The sequence below is a fragment of the Aulonocara sp. 'chitande type north' Nkhata Bay genome, linkage group LG15 (assembly GCF_057382095.1).
Source record: "Aulonocara sp. 'chitande type north' Nkhata Bay isolate Kocher_YH1m ecotype deep benthic linkage group LG15, A_spYH_male_GT1.1, whole genome shotgun sequence".
NCBI lineage: Eukaryota > Metazoa > Chordata > Actinopteri > Cichliformes > Cichlidae > Aulonocara > Aulonocara sp. 'chitande type north' Nkhata Bay.
The window spans coordinates 40,895,539-40,905,136 of NC_141358.1; the positions used below are offsets into that span (position 1 = coordinate 40,895,539).

Consider the following 9,598-nt stretch of genomic DNA (forward strand, 5'->3'; position numbering starts at 1 on the left):
ATTTTAAAACGAAAACTACAAAAAATAAAAGGATGAAAACTAAAATGAAAACTGTTGGGGGAAAACTCTGTAAAAAACCCAGGAGAAATAAAGACACAATGAGACAAAGTTACTTTCTTTATCAAACGTGTACACGGGTGAGCTGCCAAGGACAACTCACACCATGCACAGTGGCTTGGTAATTTTTATAGGAAAGACAGTGAGAACAGGATAAGAAAATACAAAACAAATAAAATAAACAACTCCATATGTGGCGCTAGTCTCGTCAGCAGAGAGCTGGGAGAAGGCTGTGAGAGATAAAACAATCTAAAACAATATGTCCCAAAACAGTATGTCTTTGCTGAGAAAGTCTAAAAAGATAATTCTAAACTAATCTAACCATAGACAAAAGGGCATGCTTGCACATTTAAAAGAAGGTAAAGAAACATAGAAACATTTTTCCTGTAACATTCCCTCCTGTTTTAACTTATTTTAAATGTATACAACAATTGTCTGTGAAGGTTATTTATTAAGTATCTTAAACAATTTTTAATTTTTCAAAATGTCAGCATAGCAGAAATGGCAGTCATTTGGTCTAAAGAATAAAACAAAAGAAAATAATACAAAGAAAAACATAGTAAATGAAATAACAAGTGGAATAAACAAGAAAAATAACAAAACTAAAACTACAAAAAATAAAGGAAAAAACCTTATATTTTAAAACGAAAACTTACAAAAAATAAAAGAATGAAAAGTAAAATGAAAACTTTATATTTTAAAAATGATGAAAACCTAATATGTAAAATGAAAACTTCAAAAAATACAAGGATGAAACCTTATACTTAAAATGATGCAAACCTTAAATTGAAAACTTTATGTGTAAAATAATGAAAACTTCATATTTAAAATGGAAACTTTATGTTTAAAACTGAAGACTTCAAAAAAATAAAATAAAAGCATGAAAACGTTATATTTAAAATGAAAAACTTTATGTTTAAAAGTCAAGACTTCAAAAAATAAAAGCATGAAAACTTGCATAACCTACTAATGTGTTAATCAGTGCATGATCACTTGACAAGTCATTTTTAATCACCACGTCATTTATTAGCAGCTAGTACAAGTTCTCCTCTAACAGAATTGCAACGGGATGTTGTTCTTCTTCAGGCACGGCAACATAAGCAGTCATTGTAGTTGTTATCATCTGTGAAATCATTACTCTTAGGCATGGCAACACACACAACACTAATATGAGCAGTGCTATCATGATGAGACCTAGAAGGAAAAATGGCTTTGCTACAGCAGCCAGCCATGAACCGCTGAACAGCCAGTCCAGCCAGCTTTGTGCTGTAGCTGCTCCAGGTGTGTGTTCAGTGACATATTTTTGCAGAGCGGTCAAATTCTGCAAAGCTTCATAAATGTCTCCTCCAGTTTCGTATCCATCAGGGATAAAAGTGCAACATGTTTCCCCGATCAGCTTGCAAACTCCTCCTTGTGATGCTGTTAGCAGGTCTAGTGTCAGTCTGTTCTGCAGCACCATCGTTCTGATGGCCTGCTGTTCTCCTGCTAAGGCGGTTCCCAGGGTCTTAGTCAAGTTGATGTGTCGTAGCAGAGCATATCGGTTGATTTCCACATGATCTCGCACCTCGGCAACTCCAATGCCGGGGATCAAGCTCTGTAAGAATTTCACTCCTCCTCCCCAGATGCGAAACTCTCCCGGCACTCCAGTGTCCACGGTAATGCCGAAAGAATTGGGGGAGGCGATGTCCACTTCACGTCTCTGCCGGCTGCTTGGGTGATGTGCAACACTTTGCATGAAGAAAACGTGATCTGATAATTCCACCAGGGCGCACAGACCTCCCCAACCTTCAGGGAGTGACAGATAAGCCTTGTTGCCACATAGGAAGTACCAGTCAGCCAAAACTCTGGTTCCTCTGCTGCTGGGTGCCGTCCGTGCACATCCTGTCTGGTACTGAGTCTTTGTTTGTAGTATCATTCGGTAGCTGTAGTCGGAGCGACAGTTTAGGCCCATCAGCGTCGTGTTACTGGCACAGGTGGCGTTGATTGAACAGGTCATACACTTCCTCTCGTTCCTTGGTGGGCAGAAAGTGTATATGGACTTACATAGGTGAGTAGGCAGCTCCCCCACTGCCCGCGATCCATTGTTCATCACACATACTGGCAGTTGTGATGCGTTCAGTTTGTTCAGTAGAATTACATCAGGCAGTGGGTCTGAGACTTGGGGCCAGGTCAGTAGGTATGTCTGTCCGGAACAGTTCACATTTGTGAGTGATGATGACCTCCAGGTTGCTTTTGCTGGGATGCTGTAGTTGGCTTTGGACCAAAGAGTACCGTAGCCTGGATGTGTTGCCAGGCCCAACAGACACCAACTGCGATCTTCAGGTATGCTGTACGGCCACAGGCCAGACGTCTGTGAGGATAGGGGCATATGGGTACATGCATAGCAGTCAGTTTTGTTATTCAAATGAGCTGTAGTGTTCATAAACTGCCACCAGAAGTTAGTGGCGTATCCATGGGGAAACTTGGTGTACTTTCCTTTGTCATACAGTGTCTGCCTTTTCTCCATATAGCGTGACTTGTTCTCCCTCACGGAAACAAAGGTGAGGAGCCCGGCCATGGTCAGGGCCGCTGCAGTTGATAAGAGCCACCACCTCATGACGACGGAACACACCCTCCTGTCGCGAGTAGACCCCCCGGCCAGGAAAGCTGACCCCTCCACCGGGCGAGATCACAACAAGTAGGCAAGCCTGCCGTCAGCTGTGTTTAGATGGCTTCACTGACTCGCCTGCAGTGACTCTGATGGACCCAGGATGGTCGTTCCGCAATTTTGCAAGCGGTCGGGGTAGTGAGGAGGACTTGGTATGGCCCCTCCCACCTGGGTGTGCTCCAGTTTTTCCTTTGGAGCACCTTGATCAGAACCCAGTCACCGGGCTTTAGTCTGCAAGACACTGGAGAAACATCATCAGGTTGTTGATTATGTACAATGATCTCTTTGTTTTCTAACAGCTTAGACATCCATTCTGCTAATGTGTTTTCTCTGATTGCTTTGTCTATTGGTTGACTGGTAATAGGCAGTGGAAACGGCCTGCCATGAATGATTTCAAATGGAGTTAGTTTATGGGAGCCTTGTGTTAAGCGCATCCACATCTTCACTAAACCCAAACATTCAGGCCACGGCCTTCCTGTTTCTGCCATGCATTTCCTGAGCCTTTGTTTTATAGTGCTCTATAGTGCTATAGTTCTCTCTACAAGGCCTGCGCTCTGAGGGTGATAAGCACAATGGTGTTTTATGCTGAAACCGAGTGCTTCAGAGACCTTAGTGATGACATCATTTACAAAATGAGTGCCGTTGTCTGATCGTATCAAAGCTGGAATGCCATATGTGGGTATGAAGTGATTGCACAGGCACTTTGCTACTGAAATTGCATCTGCCTTTTTCACTGGATAGATTTCCGGCCACTTTGAGAACACGTCTATAACCACTAGGGCGTATTTTGACCCTTGACATTCGCTTAGTTCAATAAAATCCATATGAATTGTGTGAAAAGGATGAGGCGGAGTTGGAAAACGGCCTCTTCTTGGTCGCAGGTTACCTTGAGCATTATATTTTTGACACGTCATGCACGTTCTGACAAATTGTTTTGCTGAAGTTTCAAAATTTACAGTGTAGAAATGAGAGTATTGTGTAGAATTTACAGTGTAGAAATGAGAGTTGACAATACAGGTCATTCCCCCCGATGACAAATGCGTACAGCCATGAGTCACTAATGCCGCCATCTTGTGGAGCGATTTTGGCAACACTGGCTTGCCATAACACATCATTAAATCGTTTGTCAGAACTGCACCGTGTTTTAGCCATTTTGCCTGCTCTGCTGTGCTTGCTGCTTTTTGTTCACTTTGCAACACATCCAGTGGAATCTGATGCGTGTTTACTGCCATTAGTGTCATGTTTGTCTTTTGTGCCGCCTGTTTTGCGGCACTGTCAGCAAAATTGTTGCCTGTAGTAATAAAAGAGCTATCAGTTTTGTGTGCTGCACATTTACACAATGCGAGTTGTTGTGGTAAATTTATTACAGTCAGCAGTCGTTGTAAGAGGCTGCCATGCTGGACTGGTTTACCGGTTGATGTAATCATTCCTCTGTTTTGCCAGAGCTTTGCAAAATGATGCACAGCAGAGAAAACATACTGGCTGTCTGTATAAACGTTTATTTGTTTATCTTTGTGTATTTCACATGCACGAATAACAGCTATCAGCTCAGCGCTCTGTGCAGAATATGAAGAAGAAAGTGGTTTTGCTTCTATTATTCTACTGTCTGTGGTTACTGCGTAACCTACACAATTACGGCCTGTGTTGTCTTTAGAGGCCGATCCGTCCACAAAGACATCACTAAAACCAGCTTGTGGCTCAGCATGGATGTCAGGGCGGGGTTTGGTGTCTTTGTCTAAATCTGCATGGCAGTTGTGCACATCTCCATCAGCTGGTGTGCTCACTAGAGTCCCTGGATTCAGTGTGCCACATTTTTCCAGTGTGATGTGAGACTGTGATAGTAAAATGCCTACATACGATAGCTGTCTGGCATGAGTCAGGTAAGAGAGATTGGCTTGCAGCAGTATAGATGTGACAGCATGCGGGACCTTGACAACTAGTTTGTGCCCTAAGACAATGTCTGCTGACTTCTTTACTGCTTCTGTGGCCGCTGCACAGCTTTGGACGCAAGTCGGCAGGCCCGAAACTACAGCGTCTAACTTACACGAGTAGAATGCTAAAGGGCGCTGTTTGTCACCAAAAGCCTGTGTCAGAACTGCCTTCATGTAGCCGGCCCCCCCATCAACATGCAGCACGAAAGGCTTGTCATAATCAGGCAGGGCCAGGACTACATTTGTTTGTAAAGCCACCTTTAGGTTAGTAAATGCTGTGTCTGCCTCTACCGTCCACGTTATTGTGTCGCGCAAAGCGAGGTTTTTGCCATAAATCATGTCTTGGAGTGGCTGAACTGTTAGTGCATACTCTGGAATCCAAGCTCTACAGAAATTACACAAACCTAAAAAACTCATCATCTGTTGTTTTGTTTTAGGTTTGGGTGTGTTTTGCACTGCCAGCTTTCTGGTTCCCAGCAGTGTTTTGCCCTGGCCTGTGAGTGTGTGTCCGAGATATGTAACGTTATCACTCCACAGCTGCAGTTTGTGTTTTGAGACTTTGTGGCCCTGTTCAGCCAAATGCTGTAGCACAGCAAGTGTGTTGTCTTTGCACGCCTGCTGTGTGTGACCGGTTATTAAAATGTCATCTACATACAGCAAGTATTGACCTAGCTGTGGGAGCTTACAGCTAGACATTGACTTCTTCAGTGCTTCTGCATAGAGGGTTGGGCTATTCTGGAAACCCTGGGGCAAACGAGTGTATGTGTACCTCTGACCCTCAAAGGTGAAGCCAAACAATGGCTGTGAGTCTGGATGTAGTGGAACTGAGAAAAAAGCGTTTGAAAGGTCGATTACTGAGAACCACTGTTCGTTCGGTGTGACCTGATTTAAAATAGTGTGTGGATTAGCAACCACAGGTGGGATTTGTTCAGTCACTTCGTTTATAGCTCTCAGGTCATGTACTAGACGGTATGCACCCGTGATAGCTTTTTTAACAGGAAAGATAGGAGTGTTACAGGTGGCTGTCTTTGTTTTTATTAAAATTCCTGCCTTTTCCATGTCTGCTATCACTGGGCGAATGCCATGTCTAGCCTCAGTAGTGAGTGGGTATTGAGATATCAGTGGTCTGTGTTTTGAGAGAGGTTTTACTCTTACTTCATCTGCATTTTTTATAAGGCCTACATCAGCAGGGCCTGTAGACCAGAGAGTTTTAGGCAGCTGAGCTAGTGCTGCCTGATGTCATTCAGTTAATTGTGCATGTGATTCAGCGGCATCGGCTAGGTGTACAGCGGGCCTGACTGCGACCAGCCAACCCAGTGTGTGTCGGAAACAACCCGTCCGGCGGCCTTGAAGCCAGCCTTCATGAGTGTCTTCCGTTTTTTCATAAGTGTCTGCTTCAACCCTGGCTAACACATTTCCTAAATCCTTCCAGTCTGAATGATAGTCATGCGCTACAGACACGTGTGGCTTAGGCATGCGGTTCAAAGCCTTCACGGCTGCTGATTGGATTACTGAGCACACTGCATTTCCCGACTTTGTGACATACAGGTGTTGTAAAGTCAAACTCTGTTGTCCTAGCTTCCACACTTGCTGATCGTAAAGTGGGTCTGGGCCTGGAGTTTGTTTAAATCTCAACGTGTTGTGATAGTCAGTGGGTTTCTGGAAATAGGATGTGGGGGGTGTATATTTGCGGGCCACATTGTGTAGCTTTGTGAGCTCGGGCAACTCAAGAGTCCAGTAATAATGTGGGACACCGTAGCCTTGAGAGAGACACACGTTGCTGCTGTGTGCCGTGTTAATGCTATCTGGCTCTGGAGTGTTGTCATTTAGCATGCATTCAGCAATCATGCCATTCTCTTCCGGTACCACGCCTATCTTGAGTTCTGTCAGAGCGTCTCTTCCTAGTAGGTTTACTGGGCATGACGGGTCATATATGCATTTAATGAAGCACCTGCGGCCACTTTCGGTATGCATTAGTTCTAACGGGGCAGTTAGTTGTTGTACAGTGGTGTGGCCTGTGGCTGACTTCACAACTAATGTGTCTTTTGAGTACTGTAAGTTTTTAGGCGGCTGCCTTAGAACCGTTTTACATGCTCCGGTGTCACACAACATTTGGATTGGTTGCCCGTTCACATGAATTAGCAGCATTGGTTTGTATTCTGACCCTAATAGCAATTGTTCTATGTTAAAAACTTCCCCTCCCTCATCAATGTTCATGTCTTGTGTGTTTTCTAGTCACATGTCATTGTTTTCCATAGATTCGCCACTGTTTTGCCTGTCATTGTTCCTCCTACTATTATGTGTCTGTGGCTTACTTCTGCACTCTCGTTCAAAGTGACCTCGTTTTCCACAGTTGAAACAGGCATTGTCTCTTTCATATCTGCTGTCTCTGTTTCTGTGTCTGCGGCCTTGCTGTCGATTGCCTTGCTTCCCTTTCTGTCTCTGATAGCCTCCCGAAAATGCAAGGAAACCTGTCTCTGAATCTATGGTGAAGACGTCAGCCTTATTTTTCTGTTTGTGCACTTTTGTGGCGTGTTCAGCATGTAACAGGGCATCTGGCAGGTTGCCAGTGTTCATTGTGACCCAATGTTTCTCTACATGTGCTCTGATTGGTGGGAGCAGGCCATTTAGAAACGCATTTTTTAATTGCTGCTGGAATGGCGTTGCATCGCCATCGGCATAATCTAAACCTGAATGCTGCCTAAAAACTGGGCGCAGGCGGTCTAAAAAGTCTGATGCAGTTTCATTTTCTTTCTGTTTTACCTCTCCTATTTTATTGTAGTTTGGCTTGGGGGCCAGCTGTAGTTTCACACGTTCATAGAAATTATGTAGTTGGCCTTCTAATTCAGGGTCACCTGCACGCAGGGGTTGTGGTCCGTTGCCGACCACTAAAGAATCTAAAGGATTATTAATTGCCCCCCCAGTGAAAGAGCCTTTCACTGAGCCAAACTTCAAACCTAAAAGATCTTGAAGTACCTGGTACATTTCATGACCGTTTAAATACCACTGAGTCCTAATTGCTTCAACTGCTCTCTTCCATGTGTCAAAACCGTCATGCAGGGGCGGGACATCTTTAAGAACATTTTTGCGATCCTCATGTGACCATGGTCTAAACACAAGAATTGTGGGGTGTGCGTCTTGATGCCCCATAGGTCCAATCGGCTGACCATATCTGGGGTTAGGTGAACTTATTAATGGAAATACTCCTGGGGGGCTTGGGGGGTCAGGCCATATTTCCCTGCCTACATGATCTTCCCCTATATCTGCTTCAGGTGCATGTGTTAATGACATTTTAGCTAAATCTGCCTGCACTGAACCGTAAGGGTTATTCACAGCTGCATCTTTGTCTGTTTGCTTGGGAGTTGATGCAGAGGCAGTAACATAGGGGGGAGGGGCTGCAGCCGTTGCTTCAGGCACCTCACAGCTTTGCTTTTGTTTTTTATTCTGTCTCTTTTCTCTATTCTCAGCACGTCTCTGTTGCTCTTTTTTCCATGCATCTAGGAAAGTTAATTCATTTGTGCGTTTTCCTTTCTTTCTAAGATTTGTGGTTGCACTTATTTCCTTTAATAAGCTATCTTTGAGCTGTGTTAAAGCTGCGGGGCTGCACGTACCCTCCCACCCAGGACATGACGTCTTTTTAGGATTACGCCATCTCCTTGCGCTGATTTTTCCTGCACCTGGATATTTATTTTCTATCCACTGTTCGTCATTAATGAACTTTTGTGTATACTGCCCATTATTGGCAACAGGTTTAGAGGTTTTATTCCCCATTTTTCAATTTTTATTATTTAGTGTATCTTACTTATGTATTTATTTAGTTATTTATTTTTATTTATTTATTTATACACTGGCAATACAGCTGCTATCCACCTTCGCTGGTATGAGGAATGAGAGTGGTTGCTCACACGCCCTTCTACTTTCGGACTATTTCCAAAAGCGGTGTGAACTTTACGAGGCGGAACTCGACCGTTCTCCCAAACCACCAGCACTTCAGCGAACAGCAGTGAAAGAAAAACACAGTAGGAGCGGCTCAGTCTCTTATTGGACCGTGAAAAGTCAGCTTGCTCCGTTAGTTACAACAATACACACATACATTCACATTCACACTTATTCGCGCGATCGGAACCCTTATAATAAGGGGAGCTGCCAGTCTTTCTGTAGACGAGCTACTTATTCCCTTGACCCAGCTGGGGGAGCTACTCAGAGCTCCAAACCTAACCCACAAGAGTGGGGAGCTTCCAGTCGCGACGAGCTACTTTCGCTATTTTAAATTCCCTGAATTTAAAATACGATTTTACGCAAGATTGTGTCAGTGTGTCTGTATCTACCTGGTCAGTGTCGCCGGGTCTGGTCCACCTCGATCGGGCCCCACCACCGTGGGTCGCTTTCTAAGACGTTGGCCAAGACTCGAATTTAACGCCCTTGGTCTTTGACCACACACCTAGTGTGTGGGCTGTCGACAGACGAGCAACGTGGACTGGTCACGGAGATGGGACACGATGGAGGCGCTCCGGCTCCGAAGGACCAAGAAATGTTGGGGGAAAACTCTGTAAAAAACCCAGGAGAAATAAAGACACAATGAGACAAAGTTACTTTCTTTATCAAACGTGTACACGGGTGAGCTGCTAAGAACAACTCACACCATGCACAGTGGCTTGGTAATTTTTATAGGAAAGACAGTGAGAACAGGATAAGAAAATACAAAACAAATAAAATAAACAACTCCATATGTGGCGCTAGTCTCGTCAGCAGAGAGCTGGGAGAAGGCTGTGAGAGATAAAACAATCTAAAACAATATGTCCCAAAACAGTATGTCTTTGGTGAGAAAGTCTAAAAAGATAATTCTAAACTAATCTAACCATAGACAAAAGGGCATGCTTGCACATTTAAAAGAAGGTAAAGAAACATAGAAACATTTTTCCTGTAACAAAAACTTTGTATTTAAAAATGATGAAAACTTCAT

At 43.9% G+C, this 9,598-nt stretch overlaps 1 protein-coding gene across 1 annotated transcript; it reads right to left on the minus strand.

Moving 5' to 3' along the window:
* Positions 1–811: 811 nt before the first annotated feature.
* Positions 812–3,688, minus strand: LOC147313701 (uncharacterized). Its single transcript, XM_086263453.1, has one exon. It carries the CDS (start codon positions 2,651–2,653, stop codon positions 1,091–1,093), a length of 1,563 nt encoding a protein of 520 aa, XP_086119579.1. The 5' UTR covers positions 2,654–3,688; the 3' UTR covers positions 812–1,090.
* Positions 3,689–9,598: the final 5,910 nt, after the last annotated feature.